A 25117-nucleotide genomic window follows, 5' to 3' on the forward strand; every position below is an offset into this window, starting at 1 on the left:
TTGCTTCTTCACAGATCAAGGTAAAAGAAGAACCAGTTAATGCGTGACAAGAAGCTGAGGCATAAAATAAGGGCTCAAGGAACCCCAGAGTGTACCAGTCCCAGAGTTAGGCTGCTTTATGACTGTGCTTACTTAAGAAGGGAAAAAAATTACATCACAGCCCTTTTAGTTTGCTGTAACCCAAACCTGTGTTTTAGGGCATCTCTGTACTTGGCTGTATGAGGTGATGTTCTGGGTGACACACGGTGATGCTACGTGTTTTGTTGCAGGGCTTTGACACAGCAGCTTTCCTCCACAGAGTTAATCCGTGACTCCAAGGTACAAGTCACAGCCTTGGGAATGCCTGGCCGTGCCTCTGGCTTGTGCTTATTTTATACACCTTCCCCCTGAGCTCTCCTATGGGACAAGGATCCAGAAGCCAATACAACCCAGCCAAACTTTGACACAGCTTCCCAGTTAGTGTTAGTTCTCAGCACAGGTCCAGCTTGCTCCCCACTAGCCAGGCACGACTTCAATGTCACATCTCCACTTGTTGGTTGTGGTATCAAACTTCTCTGAAGACCTAAGTCCTCTTTGTCCTCTGTCACCAGTTGGAGAACACAGATCTCCCATCACTAGGATATCACTTGGATCTGCCGGCGTCTTGGTGAAGATCTCTGGCTCTTAAATTGATGAAGATGGTGGTCTCATCACTAAATCCCAAACCTGGATCTTCATTTACTTTGCTGAGAAATAATGTCCTCATCAGATTCTAGGGGCTGAAGGACTTCTTTTTTTCCTAGCAAAGGATCACCAAAGTAACTCTGGAAAGTAGCCAGAATGTGGAACAGCTGCAGAGCAACAGGATTTTAAAAGCTGTGTTATCTTATTTCTTTCTCACTTGCTTGCCCCTGCTTTCTGAGGGAGTTATTTGTTTGTTTCTTTTTTTTGTTTGTTTTGGGGAAGTGAGAAGGACATTATTTTGCTACACTTTTTAAAATCATTTAAGAGACTGAAGGTGGTTCCCAAAAGAGCAACAATTCTCTTTAAAACTATTAAATCAAACCATAAAATCCTGCAATCCCCCAGCAGGAACTCTTGACTGTCAGAGAGTTGGGAGCCTTGTGTAATGCTTTTCTGGGGTTTTATGGTTTTTGGCAAATAATGATTTTCCTCCCTGTCTGTGTTTTCCTGACAACAGTGCATGTGCTAGGGCACGTGCTGCTCTTGTGCACTCAACTCTTTGCAGTTGACAGACTTCACCCAAATGTTGCAACTGGGACATCAACTATCAGGGCAAGTGGCGTTGTCCCAAATCTGGGTTCTTTACCGGGTGTGCAGAGAGCCGATCACACACAGAGTCGAGATACTTGTTTATTTCATTGCTGCGCAGAGATGGGTGTTAATCACAGCGTTCCTCAAAGATGCATGAAGCCATCATGGCATTCCTCAAGGCTGTCTCCATGTTCTGTTGGTGCAGGGGTCCGACAGGTAACAAGGAGAACCAAATCTGCTCCTTTTCCCTGTAAAAAGCTTATTGTTTAGTGAACAAATGTGGGAAAAGAGAGCTTTTCCCATGCCTAGCATATCATTCCTAGTAAAGAGGGACTGAGTTAGACTCATAGATTCAACCTACAACCAATGAGCCAGCTGGAGAGATCAGAGAATGGGGAAGGTCCAGATCCCTGCTTCTGATTCACAGGCAAATATCCGAACCAGCTGTCCACTCACCAGTCAGAGCACAGAATCTCTCTTTTCAGAGGAATTTGGTTCATTTCCTACACACATACACCCATAACTGACTGTCACAGCTACCCAGGTTGTTCTAACATAAGTTCTGCCTCCTTGAACCAATCATTTCCAGGATGGCTGTCAGCCTTCAGCAGGAAACAGGGACTCAGGTGGAATTCAGGCCAGGTGAAACTGTGCATTACCATCTCCCCCTTCAGAAACACAGACTTAACATCCCTGTCTGTGCTTTGCTGTGAGCTTTTGTGATGCTGCTGTGGTTCCCTGGGGATTCTTCCTGGGGAGAAGAAGCAGCAAGAGAGTGCGAGAGTCCTCCCTCCATCTCTCACGTGCACTCTCCGGCTGTCCTTTTCGCAGGCACCGTTCCCATACAAGGCTCCAGTGTGGATGATCTCTGATCCCAAGGGCACAAGTGGAATGGCCTCAGATGTGGGAAATGGTTTACAACCAAGTCCCGTATCCTCAGGCAGCCTACGAACCCCACGCTAGCCCCAGGGGCTACGCAGAGAGCACGGAGGCTGAGCGAGACACTTCAACCACACTCACTAATTGCTGTGCCCTGCTGAGCGGCAGCAGCCCACTCCACTTGCCGGGAGCTGGCGGCTGCTGGGGTTTCCTTTCCTGCTGGGGAGGAGGGGAGCCCGGCAGACCCTCACTGGGGAAGTACATGGGTGCTTTGTGTCTGTCTGCCTCCAATGCTCCTGCTGCCCAGCACACCTCTGTGTCACTCTTCTCCTTCCTTGATTAAAGGCAGAGTGTGACGTGCATTGGGCCCCGACCCAAAATGATGCCAGAAAGGGTCTGAAGTGAGGCCGGACGGAGGAAATGGCTCTTGTGTCCCTCCTCGAGAAGGAAGGAGGTGCTCCTGCCTGCAGCCCCCAGTGCCGCGGTGCATGGCCAGCAGCTGGTGCCAGACAGTGGTCCCACTGGTTGCCTGGAGGCAGGAGGAAGGGAAGGCATTTGCTTGTTTACATCAGCACAAAAGTATTTCCCTCACTTTCAAAATGGTGTGGTTCACCTGCTGATCTTGAAACAGTTGGGAAGGAAGCATTCTTTCTCCCACCGGGCAGGTAAGGAGTTAGAATCTAACCAAGGTTGCTCAGCAAGCCACAGCCACTGGTGATGTAAGTCTGGTTTCCAAATCTCCAATCTTCAGTCAACCGTCTCTGCAGCTCTGACAACCCCTGATGAATGTGTGAGCTCACACAGATGCTAGTTTATGAATAACATGACTAATGAGGTAATGCGGGTACCAGCTGAGACTCAAGAGACATGGCAGATGCCATTTCACCTACAAATAAAAATCTTTATTCAAATAAATCACTTCCTCTCCCTCAGAAGAACTTATTCTCCAAAACTGTGTATTATCACCCTGCTTAACTTCTTGGGATTAGGACACGGCAAAGGGGACAAAGGACAGGGCAGCAGTTGCCCATGAGAGGTGATTATGGGAGAAATTTAGTTCCTGTGTTTTCAAATCACTCCATCGTGTTACACAAATTCATATTTGGTGACAGCATCCAGGCCACAGGCCAGATCAAAAGCAGCTGTTCCTAAATATGACTTTGGTGATACATTTTTAAACTTTACCACTTGGGAAGGAAGGAGGAAGTCATCACCAATTTCTGTTCTGCTCCTGTCCTCCTGATGGGATCTGGTCCCAGAGATGTGGAAATACTTCAGGGGCTGCCCAGGACAGACTGGGTTTGTTCAGGGGCTCAGGCTGCCTTTCAGCCAGACTGTGGCCAGTGCACAGGGCAAAAGGGAAGCTTCTCTGATAAATGGGAATCAAACCAGAAAGAGAAACTGGTGAAATGTCAACTCAGCAGTGCAGCAGGAAGCGCTGTCTCTTCTCAGGAGTGGTTAAAGGGTTCGTAAAGGTCGGGGTTTCTTTTCTGGAGCCTTAAATTTTTACAACATTGGACCTGGCAGGGTATTACTGCTGCCACTGGGAAGTAAGAGATGTGCTGGTGCCCTTTGGGATAGTCGATGGCAGCTCGAAAACTTGACACTGGCACGAACATTAACGGCTCAGAAGGGAGCAGGCAAAGAGAACAGCAGAAAGCAAATGAGAGAGGAAGGAGAAAGAAAAGCCACAAGTTTCTGAAGTTCTCTTAACGCAGACTTTGAGGGCCTCTGCGGTTTGCTAATGCTTGGGGAAAGGCAGTTCTGTAAGTTTAAATGATTCAGCACAAAGAAAACATCTGGAGACGGCGAGTCCTTCCCCTCCGGTGGCAGTGGTGACGCTGACTAACAGAGTGCGTAAATAACACAAAAGCAGCATGAACAGCATGGCCATACCGTCACAGCCCTGTCTCCACAGTCAGTGACTGTCCTGCAGGACACAGGCGGCTCTGAGGAATGGTGGAGGTGGCATTAACCCTCGCTTAGCTGGTATCCTCCCTGCGAGCATCCCTACCCCGCACGGGGCACAGCACAAAGCAGCTCTCCCCCATGCTGGAGGCTCTCAGCCTGTTTTCTACACAGCAGCAGTTTCTCACCTCTGTTTCCTAAGACTACAGAAAGCCTGGAGACCCCTGAGCAGCAATGCAAGTAGCCTGCTCTCAGCCAGCCAGAGAGCAATGAGCCATCAGAAAAGTATGTGAATGCAGCAGAGCTGTGCAGAACTGCGGAGCACAGCACTGAAACCGGACCTGAGGCAGGTGGGTCCCCACACAACGCTGTCTCCCACCTAAGAACAAGGGGAAAGTCTCATTTCAGAGACTGAGCAGCATGCTATGCCCCTCAGACACTCACCCATGGGCTATTTCTGAACTGCCCACATGCATGGCATCAGAGTAGAGCATCTATTGGCACTCCTTCCCATCCCCTAACCTAATAACGAACAGACCTATTTTTCACCTCACACAAGAGTAACCTAAGAGCAAACACATTCATTTCACCCCATGTGTGCTGGAGTCACAGAAACAGCTTGAAAGAAAGCCTAAGTGGCAATTTTCTGCAATCATGGTTATGTCACTGGTGTTTGGATGACACTGCTCTTGGGAAGTCCCGGAGCTCTATCATCCCATGAAATTGCTGACAACCATATTAGAAATACATAATAGTGTGGGCAGGGACAGAGATGGAGCTCTGGCCATCCTTTATCTCTATCTTGTGCAACAAATCTCCAGTAACTTTTTCAACAGCGGCTCTGGAGCTTAAGTCCCATTTTCAAAGTTGCCTTGGGCAATCATTCACTCATAGATGAGTACGTGCTACTTGATGAGAGTAAGTCTGATTCTTTTTCCCTTATCCTGCTCACCCACATCAAAGGGTGGAGCACACAGGTTTGTGCCAGGGCTGATAAATACTCTCAGGGTTTACAGGGCTAAACCTGTGCGGAAGCTGCTCCACCTCACCACAGTCCAGTTCACACTATGCTTTCGTTTCCTTCATCAAAGTAAACCAACAGCCGTCCAAGCAGTGGCTGGCACGCCAAGATGCTGCACACAGCAGATGGTATCGCAGGCAGACACAACTCAGCCCAGCAGCAGGCAGCAACCCAGTTCTGCAGCGCAAACAGCGTGAAGGCAACGCCAGGAATCCATGGGTGGAGTGAGCATCGCACCTGGATAAATACAGCCGCAGCAAGAAGGCCTGTTTTCCCAGAGCCGGGCTTCGAGCTGGTGATTGCACCACAGCAGCCCTCAGGGGCTTTTCTGCTTTGCTTTCTGGCAAGCACCTTCTTCAGCGGGTGAGCAAATGGTTGGCATCTGCCACGGAGATATAAAAAGACATCCCTGTGAGGTGGAGCTCGGCTTGTTGACAATCTCATGGTTTCAGTCCTGGTGACCTGCTGCACTTGATGGATGCACCCCTTCCTTCAGTGCCCGTGCTCTTGCCCTCCTTCATCAGCAGCTACTTCTGTCTTCAGCTGAGTCTTCTGCCAGGGAGGCTGGGATCGCCTAACCCATCCTTTCCAGCGCCGATCTCAGTGGCACACAACACAACAGCAGGACCCGTCCTCCTGGTCCCAGAAAGGGGGCTGGAAGTGAGACAGCCCTTGCAAAAGTTAATGAAAGGAGAGGGAAAGCCCAACAAAACCTCTCCAGGAACATGCAGAAATGGCAAGGTCAGAATAAGAGATAGATATATATATATATATATATAATTTTCCTGCTATTTAGGAAGGGACAAATCTTACTTCACGGCATCATGACCCTGCAGCAATCGCAGGCTGCGCTGTGACGCCCAGCTGTAACCTGAAACACCATTTAAAAATGGATCGTCCATCTGCAGGAATGACAGCCCTAGTGTTTACAAGAGGTTCAAGCAGCTCATCTGCAGCCCTCTGATAGTCTGATAGGGAAGGGCTTTCAAGTTTATTATATTTTAAATCAGTTGCATAGTTATGACAGCATTGAAATCCGAAGGCCTCCAACTTCTTACTGGAGAGTGACCAGCAGCTGTGTAGCATCATCTGATTCCTCCACAGCTGACCTGCGATACAAGGGCTCACTGCAACGGCGAGAGGACAGGGCAGCACCCAGGATCACAGGAGTTTCCAACTGTGTGCTAAAATGGCCAACAAAGAACCCATGAGGTGCGATGAAAGAGTGGTTTCTTTGGCACTGAAGTCCATCCCGAGGGAGTTTGTGTGGAAATCATAACTGAGCTTTTCATAAATTACTGGAAGTCAAATGTTAACAACTTCTATGTAAGGAAGATAAAAGGTGGAGCAGGTGAGATGCACATGTATTCAACTCTATTATCCTTGCCTTAGAAACCAGTCCAGCCAGGCCTTTAATTACCCAGCAGCTCATCTCTAAATTGTCTCTACTATTAACAATAAAGTGCTTGGCATCACCATCCTTTGTGGGAGCTGTGGAGGGGGAGGATGCCTGTGGAGAGAGGCACGGCCCGGCACGGCAAAGGCACAGGATGAGCACTGCAGGCAGGGCCCTGGCGAGCCTCTGCTGCCCTCCTTGAACAGAGAGCTTGGAAGGAAGGACCGAAAGAGGGCAACTGTGAGCAAAGGGGTAAAAATGGAGGAGACACGGCATAGGTGAGGGTGTGCCTCTGGGGTGTCCCAGACTCTTCTGTCCAGGGAAAAGGTGCACACCTCATTGTCCTACACAGGGCAAACACAGCACAAAAAACTTTTGAGTGACTCCTGAGTACAATATACCCATCCCTATGTTTACACTACAGCAGAGGAATCCTCCAGAAATGCAGAAGATGACCTAAGAGGTCTAGTTCCTATTAGTCCTTTACTCATAACAAACAGTAATTGGCACTCCTGGCTAAAATCACGGGGGATTTCCTCAGGCAAAGCTGTAGCTTGGACCTGGCTTTGCTGATGCTATAATTAGCATGTGTACAGAAAAGTACCCATTAGCATTCGCCGACTTCTCTGGCCCGCTTTGCATTGATGTTCCTGATGCAACTGCTTCCTTAGCACAGGCTTCTTGCTTCTTGTGTCACCTACAGAGGAACGCAGCACCCGTGGATGAATCACGCAAGAAGCGGAGGAGAAGGAAGAAAGTTCTCTGCAAACACAACCCTTTTTCATCAGCTGAAGAAAGGAAATTTAACACGTATGTAGAGTTAATGAAAACGGGAAGCTTTTGCAGGGGGTGCAGTCACTTGTAGGTTAGGCAGAATGACTCAGGACTAACTGATAAATATAACATAAAACCACAAAATAGATTTCTACTGCTACTCGGCGAGGGTGGTCCTCTTGGTGCGAAGGGCTGCGTCTTACCCTTTGGTGACCCAGCTTTGGTCTCTGACCCCCTCGGCGGTGAGGCGGAATGATCTGGCGGCAGTTATCTTACAACCCTGCAGTACTCTAGGTAAGCTCTGGCAAAGTAACAACGGGGTTTAATTGTCAAGTGAGACTGGATCAGGCTGAGGTTCAGATTCCTGCGGCAGCAGCCAAGAAATTACAATAGCTGGCAATTGTGAAGCCTCTTCTCTCCAAACTCCCGGACGCTGCTTGTAGAGACGCTGCCCTTCCAGACACCACAGGCTCCATTTTGCAGACCAGCGCGCTGAGGCACCGAGACGTCAGATGAGTCACCGCAGCGGGGCGCAGACCTCAGCGCTCTCGGTTTCTAATCTGTGTCCTGCATGGCAGATGTTTGTCACCGTGGAACAGGGTGATATTTTCACGCCGCATTTCTTCCTACAACTCAACAAGCACCTCACATAGAAGCTTTTGTGCCTCAGAGAGGATTGAGGTCTTGAGGAATTATGTACAAAGCCTGAACAACCATTTTGGCACCGAGCCGTGTGTGTTTCACCAACAGCACAATCTCTACCCGCTGGAAATGTAACCCAGACTGCTTTTCAGGGACAGCTACAGACACTGGGGGCATATCCATATTACTCCAAGGGCTTCTGGCACAGCACGTCAGCTCCAGTCTGGATGTGGACCACGGATAGGTTTACACCCCTAAAATGGCCGGGGTCCTACCCGAGCCCCAGTCCTGGTGGGCTGACTGTCCTCGGGGCACAGTGCAGCTGCGGGCCCCTCCACACGTCTCCTGGAGCCGCTCACAGCAAAACCATCCCAGCAAAGCAGCGTTGATGCTCGTGTCACCCCAGGCACTGGAAATAGCGTAGCTGCAGCAAGGCAGGCCCATTCACTGCGCTGACAAGTGTGCATGATGGACATACCAGGAGAGGTGAGCTACTCTGACCTGTCCCTTCCAAACCACAGCTGCTGGCTGGCACGTCTTGCATTGTGGAGATACCCCAAGATAAAAAATAAAAGGCAAATTAAGAGCAGCAAAACTTCTGGGAGTGATGCTGATGCCAAAGCCCAAGCGGCATCCCTGGTGCCACCCAGCTACCCCACCCCTTCCCACAGCTCTCCTCCCGGGAAAACCCCGTCTCCCGACTCGCGCCACGCAGCTGCATCTCCCGCTTATCGCCAAGGCCATTGCCATGCCGGGGCAGGGAGACGGCTGTCCTGATTTGTCTCCATACCTGTCAGACACGCTCACTGCAAAGGCACGCGTGCTTGCAGAATGACAGAGACGCCTGCTCCGCACCCTCCCTAATTGTGCCTTGGCAGGCAGCAGAGCAGCCTCCGAGAAGGAAGCGAGCTCACTGTTCATTTTAGAGGAAACCATCGCTCCGCACAAAGCTTCAACAACTCGGGAAGGAACCTGGGGCTGAGAGGAAATTGTGAATTATTGCTTTATATAATCCTGCCTTTCACCAAGCATTGGGAGGGGACTTTCCAAATGCACAGGCTTGTCTTGGTATGCTCTACAAGGAAGAGGAGGAAAAGGATGCTTCAGGAAAGAACCTGGTTGCAGGACCTCAAATGCCCCAGTTCCAGAAGGGGAGGGATCGAAAATAAGGGAAATTAAGATGTCGTATTAAGGTATGGACATCAGGCTGTTTCTAGCCATTATCTATCACTCAGCTTCTCTAGGCACCTCAACCTACACATGGAGGCTCCTAATACAAAACTCATTTTTAAATGTTTTTTTAAAGCCACCTTCTAATTCTTTCAGCACTCACAGACATTGGAAGTTGAAAACCCCAGCTAATGCCAGCCAGAGAACAACCAGGCACTACCCAAACATGTCTGCCCCAGTTTCCAAATCAAGATGCTGCTCTCCTCAGCTTTTATTTAAAAAGCAACACATTTGGCAGAGACTCTTCTTGGCCATTTGATTTGTGGCCCTTTGAGGGATGCTCACAAGCATTTCATTCCATTCATAGGAGCTCTCTCTTAAAAAAATGCAAGGAGAGATTGCCACATTTTTCACTTGACTCCAGCAGAAGTCTGCTGGGAAAATCTAATTTCACCATTAAATAACTCAGCCCTGGGCTCCTGGGAGCTGGATGATGCCCCGTGAGCTTCGCTTCATTCCTACACAGCACACAGGGTTGTGTGGGTGCTTGATGCCTGCCAGGAGTGCCTGGCTCCGAAATCTCCAGAGCACAAACAGAAGAAAGCAGCCGGGAGCAGCCAGGGGCTCAGGGACGATGATGGGCACCGCGATGGTGGCTTAGCTCTGGAGCTGGGAAATCCTGCGGGCTGCAGGGCAGAGCCGGAGCACAGAGGCACAGCCTCTGTGTTTGCACCTCACCACCGCTCCCGAGGAGACACGAGGTCAGGCAATGCCTACACTGGGTGATTTCATGTCAGCTTTCTTCGGTTGCTTGTTTGTTTAAAACCAAGCCATGGAGTTTTGTGCTCTTTGTGAGCTGTGACAGGTTACCCACTGTGGTGATTCACATGAAACCCATTGCAGTTAAAACAACGGCGAGGTCCTGAATGCATCTGCAGCTATCTGGCTTATAATCTTCCTCTTTCTCTGTCTCGTGCACCCACAGCAACACACACAGCTTGTCCCAGTGCTCTGGCAGGGTTGGGTAACCCAAGGTCAGCTTCAGGCCACCTCATGACTGTCATTGCATTTGCACTGGCTAGAAGGGGAGGTGGGAGAGAAAAACACTGTAAGCAAGACTGTAATAGGCAGTACAGAGCAGGGACAAGGCACAGGGCAGTCTGATCCCGCGGGCAATGCTGGAGCAAGGAGCACAACGCCGGGGACATCCCTGCTCCTGTTCTGCTCCCACTGCCAGGGGACACTGCCGCGGTGCAGGACTGCTCTGCAGAGCCCCAACAGTTGAGATGTGCCACTCTTCCTGCACTGAAGGAAAATAAACACTAGAGACAGAAACAATCCAGCTGTTTATGGAGCATCTCAGGTTTGCAGCAGGATTTTCCACCCATGACAAAACCCCTGGCTTTTCTTCCCACTCCAGCAGTGTGGAGGAGCCATGAAGTTGCTGTAATGAGCCTGCTGAAAGTTTTGGCTGGCAGGGGAGAATGCCTGAGCAGCACAGTACGGGTGTGACATGCGCTGTGCCTTCTCCAATGTCGGGCTGGGACAGGATGCGACTAGGGACTGGCTGGATACTGCTGTCTTGAGACCCCTGGCCCTGAGGCCGGCAGAGAGAAAAGCTGACATCCAGCTTGGACACCCAGGGCCAGAATTTGTTGGATTTTTACTGGACAGGAGGATTTGTTGTCTCTTTTTCACACATCTCCAGTGGAAAGCCCCTCCATGTCCCTTTGTTACATCTGAATGTGTTCTCCCAGCTGATTTGCTCAGTCATCAGTAGGGACATGGCTCTGCTCACCAGCATAATTTGAACACCTAATTTGGGCCACTTAAATCCTTACTTGCAGTTTGCAGATGCAGAGAGCTTCTCTTGCATACCCGTTGCTTGCAACGAGCCAGCTCTTCTTCAGCATCTCCCATCCCCAGGAGAAACCAAAACCCACACAAGGCACTGGCAACAAGGGAGAGGAGAGTCCACCGAGCAGCCTGCCTCCCTCTGAAACGCTCCGCTGAGGCAGTGCTCCAACAACACCTCCCTTTATCTCTCACTACCCCTCTCAGTGAATCCAGTGCTTGTTCTGCCTCGGGTGGAAAAATTCCAGCTCCAGTTTGTCACTGGTTACCCGGTGCGCTCCCACTGCACGGCCCCCTGGCTCACCCCGGTGAGGTCTGAAGCTACCTGGCACAGTGCGCTCTCACTACGCTCATCCCTCGGGTGATCTGGGTTTAAACATCGCCCGCTGCCCTGTGCCAAGACCTGCCCTACCGCCTGCCTCGTCCCTGCCACAGTCATCTTCCCAAGGTGCTGGCTTGCAGCAGGAGGGAAGAGTAATGACTTGAGACAAAAATATTTTATGTAATTTACAGGGGAAAGCCGAATCTTTTTGTTTGGTTAAGCTTATTTTTCCTCTGCTCTTCCTGAAACTGGAACCCCACTGCAGGAGGTGGCATGGTGCAAAGCGGAGGAGACCGCCTTTAAAAATAAAACATCACTCACCTTCCCTGCTCTGGGAGCACAAATTAGGCTGGCCGCTTGCCTTGGACAACTCCCCTGACACTGGGAACAAACTGTGCATGCATTGCCTCCATAATGGCCATCCTCTGTCACTCAGAGCCCCCCAGCAGTTCTGTGTCACTGAGAAACCGTCCCCTCTCCCATTGTCCTGCTGCCTTCCTCCTGCCAGGTCTGCTAAATTAAACTCACACTGGCTGAAAGCAGGCAAGGAGCTACTAACGCAGGAGGAAAGAGGCACCAGTCAGGCTGCCCACACTGAGATGCAGATCCTGCTGCCATGGCATTTTCCAGCCCTGTTTCTTCTCCTTCTGCAATCCCTTTCCAGCTCCTCCCCGCTCTTCCACATGGGATCCAGCCTCTTGCTTTCCACCTTGAGTTTCCTGCTGGTGCTCGAGTCATTGTCCCTCCTAGGACTGATTTCTCATCTCTGTGTCTTTCATCATCCTTTTACACTGTCCTTGGCCTATATTTCATTTTTCCTCTGTTCTTTGGTTGCCTCCATCTTCTCTTGTCCCTTCAACTTCTCTTTCTATCTGTTTCCCATCACTAGCCTGTGCTGTATTTACGACTTTATTGGCAGAATTGACAGAAGCCTCCCTACAGACACAGACCCTCAGGAAGCCGCAGTTGTCCAAACCAATGCTAAAAAAGTTAGCGCTGTCCAGTTTTAGCATTATCTTTCCCCTTCTGAGTTCTGCATGTTAAAGGGAATTCTTAGGCAGAGAAAGACAGTATCCCTGAAACCACTCTGACTTTGATATAAGCCTTTGGCTTTGCAAATCGTATCAGGAAGAAAAATCCCCAAAGCTCTCTGATCCAACTGTAGCAAACCGAAATCCTATCCCGTAGCCAAACAAGTTAGTCCAAGCGTGCTGTGCGGCAGTGGCTTGCCCCCGGCACGGAGCGTTGGAGCCAGCCCAGCCTGAGACCAAACCGAGCAAATGTCATGCCAGCACCCCGCCTTGGGGTCCCTCTAAGATTGGGGAGGGGGGCATTGGAGACTGGGAGGGAGAGCGTGTCCTGCCCTTAACTAGCACCACCACTGAGCCCCATGCTTCGCTTCAGGCCAACAATCCTTTCCCCCCTCTCCGATTCATTTCTGCCTCTCCTGGCCAACATCCACAAGCCATGCCTGGAAATCACAGCCCCCCTGGCCCCCGCCCTGCTTGGAGGCTGATCGCACCATGGCTCTGCGCCCTGACCTTTCCTTGCTGGGAACAGCAAGCACCCCTGGCCTCTCATCACCTGCCTCCCACCCACGGCCATGCGAGGGGTGGCCCGGAGCAGCCCCCCACCCTGCCGCTCTCCCTGCCTCCTGCTGCCCCTGCCAGCCTGGCGCGGTGGCAGCCGGTGTGTCATCGCCTCCTGCACCGGGGAGAGACGCCCGCAACTGTCCCTTACGGTCTGCTGGCAAATGTCAGCTGGGGGCTGCGCTGGGGGCTGGGACTGAGGGAGGAGCAGCTTGCACATCGCTCTGCTGCGGGGGACGGGGCGATGTTCGCTCAGGGCTGGGTGACTCTCCTGGAGGGGGTTCCATACTATAAATAGGTGCCCTGAGGATCCCCTTTTAAGAAGGGTCTTTCTCTGCAGTGGGGAGTGCCAGAGGGACGAGGAACCATGCAGACAGCTTTTAAATGAGGCGAACAAATCATGCTATGCAGTTACTGAGGAATAGCCTCCTTGTTCTGAGTCACAACATGAATTTCTGCGGTTCTACTCCCTCTTTTTCCTCCCCTTTGCCTCAGCTGCTGGGCTGAACTGACACAAATCAACTTTAAAAGCTGTGGATCATGCCCCCAGCTTAGTGCCTTCCCCACTTCCACATCTACAACTGTTCATACTTGGACTCTGTATCTCCACATTTGTATCTCCACATTTGTATCTTGGCTGGAGACAGCAGGACCCCCATGTTTGGGTGGGCCTTGCCTCTCCACCACTGATGTTCCTCAGGGCCCCATCTCCCACGGCAGGGAGTATGCTACTATCTCCTTGTACAAAACTTGAGCAAGTTCACAAATGACTCCACTTTCACTAAGCCGAAAAGAAGAGGACAACCTGTGCTTTCCAAGAGAACAAGGGGAGGGGTTTCTCTGAGCCACAGCACTTCAAAGGGCTGGTCCTGGTGAATGGCAGATCCCTACCAACACCCATCGCAACCCAAAGCGAAATGTCATCCTGGGTAAAACACTGCTCCGATGTCCATGCTAGAAAAAAAAAAAAATTGTCATGTTGAGCAATACCAACCCCTCCAGCCCAACCATGAAAGCATCTCGCTTCCCCTCCCATCTTCTACACCAAAGACCTCTGTAACCAGACACTGCCTCTGCTACAAGCAGGCTTTCAAGATCATGCAGAGTGTCGACTCGAGTCCGTGTAACGACTGATTTAACGAATTACTTTCCAGCTTACATCTCTGCATCTGGCACTGCTCAACAAGAGCGCAGGATGCCCTGCGAGGCAAGGTACAGGGTAGGAAAGGCATTGCAGGGCCCAGCACAGCAGATCTCCGTGGGAGACCATCCTAAAACCCAGCCTGGAGAGTCAATATCTCTCCATATTGACTTGCTGGGCTGCTACAAAGGTAATTCTCATCTAAGCAGGAGGGAACTGTTTCTTTCTCCTCTTCTTTAACTACAAAGCTGTTCATACAGCCCTTCACATGCAGCAGCTCCGCACTCCAGCTTTTGTGCCTGACTTGTCTCTATAAAGAAGGTCCCACTTGCAGCCAGACTTGCATCAAGACAGAGTATCACAGTAGTATCTGGGTTAAAATGAGGTATCACAAAAGACCGACAGTCAAGGCTGATACGGATATATCTCAGAATCATTCTCTTGTGCAAGGCTGGCTATCGTGCTGACACGTTTCCTCTACGAAACCATCAAGAGCAATGTCGTCTTGTTTTGGTGAGACACAGGCCTTGGCCAAGGTCTCAAGCAGAGGGCTGAAAGACCCAGGTGATAGCCTACACCTGATCCCACCTGTTCCCAACACGGTCAGCCAGGTTAGGTGAATGGAGAGCGAGAAAACATCTGAGCAGTGAGAAGAGATTCCCCAGTGACCAGGTACCTACACAGCTCCTCCACTCTGCTCCCCTGCACATAAATACGTCAGGGCTTCCACTGCCCCTGCTACACGCAGAGACGCTTCCTTTCCTAAGTGTGTAATGGAAATCAGCATCTCTCTCACTGAGCCGTTTGCTTCCAGGGCCAGACACTTATCTCGGGCTTCTGCTCCATTTTTTTCTCTGGAAAATTTGTTATGCATTTCCAGACACGAGTTCAATACCACAGGATGGGACTTTCACACTTTGGAGCAGGGACCCTGCAACCCCACGGATATTTTGCACTGTTTTTGAAGGCTTCTTCAAGGCTGCCTAAGCAATTTGTCCACATGCTGCAGCCCATGAGACCTCTATCCAACAGCTACTGAGGACTGTAATGTCCCACCAGGCACTTGTCGTGGTGGGCACCATTTGGTCTGATCAGTGGGCTTGGAAGGCAGGAAGAGTAGCATAACTTTGATGGCGATAAGAGATGTTTTCGGCAGTGTGGTTCCTGCTTGGGCTGACGGCTGCAGCACATCAAGATGAGGGCAGTCCCCACCCGGGGATGAACAAGCATTTCCTTCAGCCAGAGAGAAAAAAAGATTAAGGATGGATGTTTCACACTCGCATACACTTAAGAGGAAACAATATTTACATGAGGGAGAAAGGACTTGGCAGGGGCTTCCCAGAGGCCGTTTGCTGTTTATGCATTTCTCAGGACTGGGCTGAGGCTGCAGAGCTCAGCGGTGGAGCCTGAACCCCCCTGAACTGCAGTGGGGAGCTGCCGTCAGACTGTGCCTAGGGCTGGTGAGAGATCCTCTCACCGTTGCTCCTGTTGCCTACGCCTGCAGTGAAGTCATGTCTGCAAAACTGCAGGTAGCCCTGGCAGCAGCTGCTGTGGGTTCCTAATGCCTTTCCTCTGGCATCGCTGGAGGACCAGAGGCAGGAGGGGCTGCTGGGAGCCTCAGGGCAATCACCAAAGGTGCAATGAAGTAAGAACTGGGCTCTAAGCACCTCTTAGGATCAAACATCTTTCCCTAAGAGGGGAAATGAAATGTTCTTCGGTCTGAAGATCACGTTTTAGCTGTGGTGGGGGGAGCTGGATGGCAGTTGAGGATCCCCCCAGGGATGCTGAAGGTCTGACTCTTGATTCCCTCTTCAGGACCCCTGAAGTCAGCAACAGCTTGTGTTTCTAGCTGGGCTCTCTATCCCTTGAAAGCACCAAGTTCCAAACCCATAAATTATTATGATTTGGGCATGTGCCATGTTTTGGAAGTGCCTGGTATAATCCCTCCCCGTCCAAGCTGCACGACAACTCCCTGCTGTTGTTTCTGGAAAGGAGAAGCCTCCAAACGTGCAGGGCACACACCGGCCTCTGCTGCCAAGAATTTCATCACGGTCTTAAGTGGCACAAAGAATGCAAAATACTTGACATTGCAACATGCTGGGCTGAGATCCTACTTTACGTTCACCATGCTCTTTCTTCATCCCCACCTGAAACAAGAAGAGCACCGGGACAACAGCGCTGGGCAACAGGTAACAGAGAACAGGCCAGGAGATTAGGATACTTTTCCAAAGATCCCCCCAAGAAGCTTTCCCAATCCTAAACAGGAGATGAAGCAAGCCGGGGCAGACAGAAACGACCCACGACATTGTGCTCCCCTCACCCCTGTTCCCGAACAGCAATTCACCCCATCACCAAGCTTCCAGCCCAAGCTCCAAACCAGCACTGCAGCACGGTGTTTGCACTGTGCTGAGCCAGGACTAAGGAGCCCTGCTGAGGTGTGCGATGCTTATCCTGGGCCAGGTAAGACATTGCTCAGACAGCTGAGAGCGAGCGGTGTTGTTATTCAGTCCTGCTGTGACGCCAGCGTGGGGCATCGCTTCTTGGCCGGAGCAGAGCAGAGAGAGCACCGGGCTTTACGGACAAGTGCTGCATCCATCTTGCAGTGTTTTGCCTTTCCCATCCCAACGATCTCTGCACTGGATGTCTGTGTTTCCTCCCAGTCCCAGGGAACGCTGGTGCTGGTGAACAGCAACAGAGGATTAAAGCCCCCAGCTGTACCGGTCCCTGCCTCTGCCGCAGCCCTGCTCTGCCACGGGAGCGCAGGAGCCACCCCAGGCTGCCACTGTTTCCAGTCCAAACAGGCAGAGGAGCAGGTGGAGTTTTAAAAATCACTTTGCCTGCTAACCCTGATATAGGAGGTGGAAACCAGAGCAGCCCTTTTACAGCGAGGTGCTGAGCACCTGCAACGTCCTCACAGTTTCCAGGGCTCAAAGCACTGCACAAACGAATTAAATTCTTGTCCATTCAGGTGTTGGTTTTTTGTAACGAGCCCTGAAGGATTCACTGGAAGAGCCTTGGAGAGTACGTGGGAGACACAACCAGGAAAACAACCTCAGCAAGGACACTTGACTACGAGCATACCATAAATACTCTTTATTTAAACACAATGTCAACCGATAAGACCTGCAATAAATATTCAAACTTTTGAATGTACAGATCTTCACCTATGTATCCACCTAGCAAAACAAAACACCTTTACATTTCCTTGTTTATATACAGATCTATATATAGCTGTATATAGATACTAGAGATATACACACACACATAAACATACATATGTCCAACTATATACGCACTTGTGCAAAAATGACCTTACCAAGCACAGTACCAAGTGTTTCCCAATCCACTCTTGCTGGCCCTCGCAATATTGCACTGAAATTCTTTCGTATGCTCCTGCCATTGGGAGGGTGAGAAAACAGGAGAAAAATTGAAATTGCATGCATGGAGTAGCAGCAAATCCAATTTTCATGAGGAAGAACGTTTGCAGAGGCTCGATGCCCCCTGAAATGCTCTGCTTGGTCCGGCACCCTTACTCACAGCAATTCCAGCGGATTCCCACTGCCAAAGCCAGGTGAATTGGAGTTGTGTCCTGCTCTTACAACACTTCCCAGGAGAGATAACCTCCTCCCAAGTTCTGTCTAAACTCTAGTTTCCAGCGCGCACCGCTGTTTAGACCCCAGATGTGTCACTAAGACCCCAAGGAAGCGTCTGTGTTCCCGACGGAGCTGGCTGTACTTTGTTCTGCGGCAGGCAAATACAAGCCTCAGTCCTTCAGCCGAGGGTGTGAGAGGGAACGGTTGTGCCATGGGGTCTGCCCATGCTACCAGCTGCAGCTTGGGCCCTTGAGGAGCGGCTGTAGCGCATCTCTCAAGAGGCAACGCTGGGTGAAATACTTGCTACCCTACTCTGTAATACGACAAAAAGCACCTCCAGGTCCCCGTGGGTGCCCTGTGCAGCTGATCACCCCGCAAGAATGTCTCTGATAAGAGGGTGTAGCTACTCCAGCTGCCAAATGACGGTGTCCTCACAGCCTGGGATGTGTGTTCATTGCAAAATGTTCTCTTTGCCCCTAGGAAGAAAGGTTAGCACTAATGCTGGCTTTCCAAACAGCTCCAATAAAAGAATAACAAGAGGAAGAAATGCTCAGGCTGCCGGGTTCAAGTCTACAAAAGAGCCAAGCTTTCACATTGAAAGAGACTTTGTTTTGCAGGGGGGAGATACCAAAGAGTGGCTGTGGTCATACCCACGGACCTCAGAAACCAAGCACAAGTGTAAAAACAACCATGAAAAGAACTTTAATCCTTGCAAAACACTAGTCTCAAGGAGCTTGGGGTCACACCACCTCTCTGCGGAGAACAACATCCAAGCCAGGGTGGCTTTTCAAAACAGCCCTTGTTGATCTGAACCTGAAGAACCACCCTGGGTGGTTCCCATGTACACTGCAAATCTGAAGCGCAGGCTGGTACTGATACTGATACTGATACTGTCTTAGAAGTTAGCAAGAGATGTGGGTCAGCCGAGGTACGAGGTGCTTCACCAGGGCTGGATGCTTCTGCAGAGGGGGAAGACTGGGGTGATGCTGGTGAGCAGAGCAGGAGCCACCTTCCCCAGCTCCCTCTTTCCATCCTCACTGCCCAGGGACACAGCCAGGTACTGCGGTGGTCGGCCAGGAAACCTTTGCTTCCCTGCTGCTTTTAGAAGAAGGGTGGCACTTTCTATCTGCTGACAGAGAGCAGAGAAGGGAACATGCATGACAGGACATCCTCCCTCCTGCCAGAGGAATGAACACACTCATAAACCCATCTCCTTGGGAAATGGATTCATCACAGCAGTGAAAACAAACACTCAGAGGCAGAGGGCTGGCGAAGGGAGGGGACAAAAGCCCTTCCCTGCGCCAGCGCGGCTGCTTCAGGCTCCTGGCAGCAGGAACATTGTAATACCAGAAAGGCAAGAGATGCTGGGAGAGAGGTCACAGCCTGCTGTTTACTCCTAGCCAGCCCTGTCAATAGCCTCTCCTCTATGGCAAAACATGTCCCTTATAGTAAATAAATACATAAATAAGCCCTTTGAAAAGCCATGGGGCTGTGACGTGGGAGAGCTGAAAAGCACGTTGTGTGCCTGCTCACACCTCCGCTCTCTCTCCGGAGAAGCTGGGCTCTCCTTTCTGCGCTACTAATCCCTGGCCTATTTTCAAACATTTGGGTGCATTTAGTAACTTAAGCCTCTTCCCTTCCCCTCTGCTGTACCCAATGCCTTGGCAGTGTCCTTGGACCGGGGTCCCACCTTCACCTGAACCAGAGGGGAGGCCACCAGGCATGGACCTGGCTCCACAGGCGAGGCCGAGCTCTGTGCCCACCATGACACGGCACAGCAACGCGATACACACTGAAGGGCAATGCTGCTTGTTAGGAATTGCTGAACAATTCGGGATATGAGGTGCTTTGAGAAAGGTCAGTCCTCAGGAGATGCTTGAGTCAAGCTCCCGGTGGGGATCTGCACCCAGATCTTGTCCCCTCTACCTGCTCCCCCTGCACTTCCATACCTCCCCGGTGCTGGAGCAAGCAGCAGACTATATTTCATGGCCTGGGCTTCCCAGAAAGTCAAAGCTCTCCAGGAATGCTCCCAAGAGGCAAAGAACTGACATGACTCTGCAGCTCCTGATACTTGGCCTGCTTTGGAGGATAAAGCCAAAACAGCCCCTGGATGTGGAAACTACAGCTGCCCGAATCACAAGCAGGACCTACGGCGAGGACGGTATTTTGTAACAACACAAAAGCTGCAGTTGTGACGCTTGTCTTGACTGAGACTTTAAAAACAATAACAATCTGTTTGGCCAAAGTGGCTAAAAGCAGTGAATGTACCGCAAAGCTCCAGTTAGCAAAGCTCCCACCCGTGCTCCATCCACCTTTTGCGGCAGTGGCATCAGGTACAAACCAGCAGCACAGAAGGTAGCCTGCTCTGTTTGCAATAAGAATTTGGTATTTTGTTACTGTGATTTTCCTCAAACAACGTCACCACTGTGTGTTTTATCAGATGTATTTAACCTGAGCCAGCTCTCTGCTAGTGTAAAATCCTAAGTACCCTAAAATCAATTCAAGCAGCTTGTGTCCTGACTTCAATACTCCATTTTTTAATGCCTAGTATGTATCTAAAAAACTATCTTTTTATTATTTTTCAAGGGCCAAAGGATTCCTTTACACAGTTTTTCTTTTTCAACCATGGAACAGGAAAGGTTTGTCAGTGGTGGTGCCATAATATTTTTTCCTCTGATATTTCTCTTTCTATTCCAGCTGCCTTTAGAACCACACAGTTTGTATTTCACCAATTTTACTAATGTTGCCTTAGAGGAACTAAATCAGTTCTTCAACACTCAGATTCCCTTGCGAGTCTGAGGTTTCCTAACACTGTAGCTGAGCATTGGAGTACCGAGGTCGGCTGCCCACTGCAAACAGCCCGACGTCCCCTACCCTTCCACATCCGTGTGCTCTGGATGCTGTTCTGCAGTAGCCACTTGCTTGTCTCTCAGCTTTGGCTACGTACAGCCGCAACATCTGAAGTATGAGCATAGCTGTCAAACAAATAGAGCAGTTATTTGGACAACAAAGTCCTGGTCCACAACATGTGCTACTGAAATGCAGATAATTAGTAACAGTAAAAATACAGACAGCAACTATCTGTACTGTGGACACTGGATCCTGCCCCAAAGCCGGTGGGAGTTTGGCTGCTGAGCCTGCTGCAGGCTGGCCTGACCCCCAGTCACTGTGGGACACCTCTGCCCTCTGTGCCCTTGCTACCTGCTAACCTACGCTGCTCCTGGGCGTTGGAAAGAGCGCCTGGCAAGATTAAAAACCCCGGAGACAGGAAAACACAGGAGATAAAGATCACTACAATCCACAGGTTAATTTTCACTTCCCCCTGAATGCTACATAATAATTGTGGCCCGCATGGAGCTAAAGTGCATCTCTGGCCCGAGCGCGTGTGCCTACACCGACTCCACAGCGCACCGGCCTCTCGCACGTCAATCCCCGTGCAGTGTGAAGCAAACAGCACCTGACCGCCGGCCCAGGTCCCATGCTGGGTCTCCCCCTGCTCGGACAGCCTGTTAATGTTTATCTGAGCAGCAAATATTTTTGCCAACCTGGTGCCTCGCGCACCACACCGTGCCATCCCACCCCTCCTTTGCTCAAGCAGCTCATGCTCCAAGGGGCTTCGGGTGCTGCTAGCAAGCCCACCACAGCAGGGGTGAGGGCACCGGGTGCAGGCGTCAAAGCAGAGAGCGAGAGGCGCGAGGGAAGGGCTCTCCGGCCTATTGCCTGCCTCTGCTGCGGGGCTGAGCTGGGAAGGCGGCAAGCGGAGCTGAGCCAGCACCCACCACAGGGCTGGAGAAGGAGTGGGCTCTGACAGCTGCTCCTCCTGCCCAGCACCCTTGCCAAGCAGGATCAGGACCGCTTTGGGAAAGAAAAAAGAGAGCGCTAGAGTTTCCAGACCTTAACCCCACAAAAGCCAGGTGGGGCTTTGCCATGAGGGGTAGAAGAGCTCATAGAGGTGGTCGCTGCCCTGCGCCTTGCAGCAGCAGCAGCAGAGACCAGCAGCAGCCCCCCCCCCCCCCCCCCCCCCCATCTCCCCAGCAGTGCCCTTCCAGAGGGGATTCCCCTCCACTCCTGCCCGGGGCTGCCCCTTTCCGTACCAGAGCTTGGGACGAGTCCTTCTCAGAGCAGCCGAGAGAGCCGGGGCCACACGGGGACTGCAGAGAGATGTCGGCAGCCAGAAACCCAGCTCCAGCCCCTCTCCCAGCCTCCGAGCCCCCCAGCACGGTGCACTCTGCTTCCTGCATGGGGGGGGGGGGGGGGTACCAGCCCGAGAGGACTCCGCTCCAGCCGTGTAGCTGGTCACCCACCCCACGGCATTTGCAAAGCCAGCTCTGCCGGGGACCCAGCGACCCCCGGACGCCACACACGGACCGCGGCAGCAGCGCAAGCAAAACCCCCGCAGTGCGTGGAAATGGGGGAGAAAAGCCCGCACACACGCAGCGCCCGAGCATCCTCCCGCGGGACACCACGGCCCCACGGACGCCGATAGGTCCCGTGAGCACCGTTTCCCCCCACATCTCCCGAGCGTTTTCGAAAAGACCCTGCCACTTCCACACCCTCCCCTCCCCACTCGGGTCCAGCCTGCAGCACCCGCGGGTACAGGCAATCGACCGGGGGAGCTCCATTTCCCATCCCGGCGGTCTCTTCCCTCCAGCGAGGGGATTCCAGAGAGCCAGCCCTCGGCCGCAGTGCCACCCGTGTCCCCGTCCCCGTCCCGTGGCGGCCCGCACCTGCCCGCCCGTGTCTGCCGCCCCGTGACAGCCCGGCACGCAAAGCCTGTCGCAAGGGGAAAAAAAAACCAAACCAACAACCAAACCCTCAACAAACAAACCAACCAGTCCCGCGGCCGGAGCTGTGCTTCCAGTCTGCCACGGAAAATAAAACATCTCCCTTCCCACCCCGGGCTCGCTCTCATCCCGGGCTTGCAGTGACACAAACCGGGCAGTTTAAACGCTTTGGTTGGAGACAGAGGAACGGTCTGTGGTTGTAGCAGCATTTCAGCCAGTACTTCCCAGTACCACATTCCCGAGCCCCACGGTCACCAGTCTCACATTCTGGGCAAACAGTCCATTTATTTCTATTATTATTATTTCAGCAGAAAGCCCTATAGCACTTGGCAAAAAAAACCCACCAAACAAACAAACAAAAAAAAACCCCAACAAGCCCAACCATTCGCTGTTTCTGGGCTCTGTTTAAACGGTCCCACCGAGGGCAACAGCCGCGGATCCGACCCCGCTCAGCCCCGCTCCGAGCACTCCCTCCCCGCGGATTTTCTCTCAGGGAGCCATCTCCGCGCTGTCCCCAGGGCTGGACAAACGGACACCACGGCCCCAGGCTGCCCTCCCGCCCGGCGAGGGGTCCCTGTCACGAGAAAGGACCCGGGAAGGCTCCCGCGGGGTGTCCGGCTGCCCAGGCGCTGCTGCCACCGGGGTGGGGGCTGCAGCCCCGGCCCCGCTGCCCCCGCAGCCCCGGCTGTCCAACAGTAAGGTCATGAGGTAGCTCAACACCAGCCACGGCCAGCGACTTCCCCCGGGGACAAGCTTTCCGCACAGCCTTAAATTCCTCCCCCCCACACACACTCCCAGAGCCCAAGGAACCCACGGTTGCACCCCTAAAGAGGCAGACTGCAAGCGACCTGCCCGCCCCCAACCCCACCTGCCTGCAGGTTTGCCCAGTCTGAGGTCCTTGCAGCCGTTAGATTTTAGGGTGCGCTCTAGAAGAGGATCATTACTATCATTAAGGGGGGGGGGGGTTGTGTTTCCTTTGAAAGGCTCCTCTTTGCAACCAGCGTGCCATGCCGGAGCACATCGCGCCTGGAAGCTACCCACTAGGCACAGTACCTTTGCAGCGCAAAAAGTCCTGGGGGTGAGGGAAGGAGCCCTCTTCACGGAGCAGCTCACAGGTTTTGTCCGATGCCAGGGGGTAGCCATTGTCCTCGTTGTAGTCACCCTTGCCATTGCTGTTTGAGTAGCCGTTGGCATACATCTTCAGGGCAGACCTGCGGAGGCACAGGAGCTCCTGGAAGGCGTACCTGAAGTCTGGGCTCCGGCAGTAGATCAGAGGGTTGAAGGCAGAGTTGACATAGCCCAGCCAGTTCAAGAGGATGTACACGTACTTGGGTATGATGTCGTCCTGGATGACGTGCACAATGTTGACGATGAAGAAGGGCAGCCAGCACAGCGTGAAGGTGCCCATGATGATGCCCAGGGTCTTGAGGGCCTTGTGCTCCTTCAAGAAGAACTTGGAGGAACGGCGGTGCCCAGCTCCCCCTTTCTGCTCCTGTTCTTTGTTCTGGGTGTGAAACCTCCCTTCACTCCTGTCTATCTTCTGCAGCTGCTTCTTGGCCACCTGGAAGACCCTGGCGTACACGAATACCATGACCACGAGTGGCAGGTAGAAGGAGATGATGGAGGAGGCAATGGCATAGGCTTGGTTGGTGAAGAAGTCACAACACGTGTCCTTCTCATAGCACAGGATGGCCTCCTCACTGTCTGCCCGGTACCAGTGCATTTGGATGGGCAAGAAGGAGGTGAGGGCTGAGACCACCCACACCACGAGGATGACCACGCGTGCCTTGCTCTTGGTCAGTAGGCTCTGGTACTTGAAAGGGGAGGTGATGGCAAAGTACCGGTCCACAGCAATGACGCAGAGGGTCTCAATGCTGGCTGTGACGCAGAGCACGTCCACAGAGGTCCAGAACTCGCACCAGAAGTTCCCAAACTTCCACATCTCCATGATGATGTGGCTGGCACCGAAGGGCACCACAGCCAGCCCCATCACCAGGTCAGCGCAGGCTAGCGAGGTGATGAAGTAGTTGGTGACAGTCTGCAGGCGCTGGAATCGAGCGATGGCAGTGATCACCAACACGTTGCCGAAGACGATGGCCAGCACAATCACCGACATGAGGATCCCCATGCCCACCGTCCACACATCCCGCGACAGCGTGGGGTCAGCGGCGCTCTGGTTGGCGCTGACGTTGCCGGTGGGCAGCTCGGTACCTGCCACCCCCATGGCCCACCCTGGGCGGGCGGCGGGGGCTTGGCTTTGCCTACGGCTCCTCCGCGGCCGCACTGCACCGGGCGCCGCGCATACGGGACGGCAGGTGCGGGGCGGGCTGGACGCGGGGCTGCTCCCACTCTGCGTGCCTGGGACCGAACAGGACCGTTCCGCACCAGGCTGGACCCGACTGGACCCGATCGGACAGCTCCGCTCCGCTCCGCTCCGCTCCGCTCCGCTCCCGTCCCGTCCCGTCCCGTCCCGCGCGCGGCGGCCGCGCGCCCGCCCGACTCCCCCAGCCCGTTAGGCGCCGCGGAGCTTATAGCGACACCCGCTGTGACATCAGCCCGCCACAGCCAATGGCGGCCCGCGCCGCGCCCCGCGCGCACCTCGCACCCCCCCCCCCCCCGCGCACCCCCCTTCTCTTGGCCCGACCGCTTGTCCCACGCGTGTCCCCGCCCCGCGCGTTCCTCTCGACCACGCGTGCTACACCGCCGCGGTCTCCCCACGCCCCACGCGTGCTCCGCGCCCCGTGGTCTCCTCCTGCTCCACGCGTGCTCCCTCAGCAACGTGGTGTCCCC

At 52.7% G+C, this 25117-nt stretch overlaps 1 protein-coding gene across 3 annotated transcripts in view; it reads right to left on the bottom strand.

Annotated features, from left to right (window-relative positions):
• The window catches only part of ADRB2 (adrenoceptor beta 2), a 31593-nt gene extending 6852 nt beyond the window's left edge, over positions 1-24741 (bottom strand). Inside the window, exons 1-2 of one of the 3 annotated variants that reach the window (XM_086759109.1) lie at positions 23656-24741; positions 23381-23538 (exon numbers count right to left, since the gene is read on the bottom strand). In XM_086759109.1, coding sequence (XP_086615235.1) covers positions 23381-23538; positions 23656-24551 — 1054 coding nt within the window. In that variant the 5' untranslated portion in view covers positions 24552-24741. Of the gene's footprint in view, positions 1-23236 lie in introns of those variants that run through there. The other 2 variants (XM_086759108.1, XM_010119743.2) reach the window with 2 other exon arrangements.
• Between the last annotated feature and the right edge of the window lie 376 nt (positions 24742-25117).

The sequence above is a fragment of the Chlamydotis macqueenii genome, chromosome 14 (genome assembly GCF_036417535.1).
Source record: "Chlamydotis macqueenii isolate bChlMac1 chromosome 14, bChlMac1.mat, whole genome shotgun sequence".
Taxonomy (NCBI): domain Eukaryota; kingdom Metazoa; phylum Chordata; class Aves; order Otidiformes; family Otididae; genus Chlamydotis; species Chlamydotis macqueenii.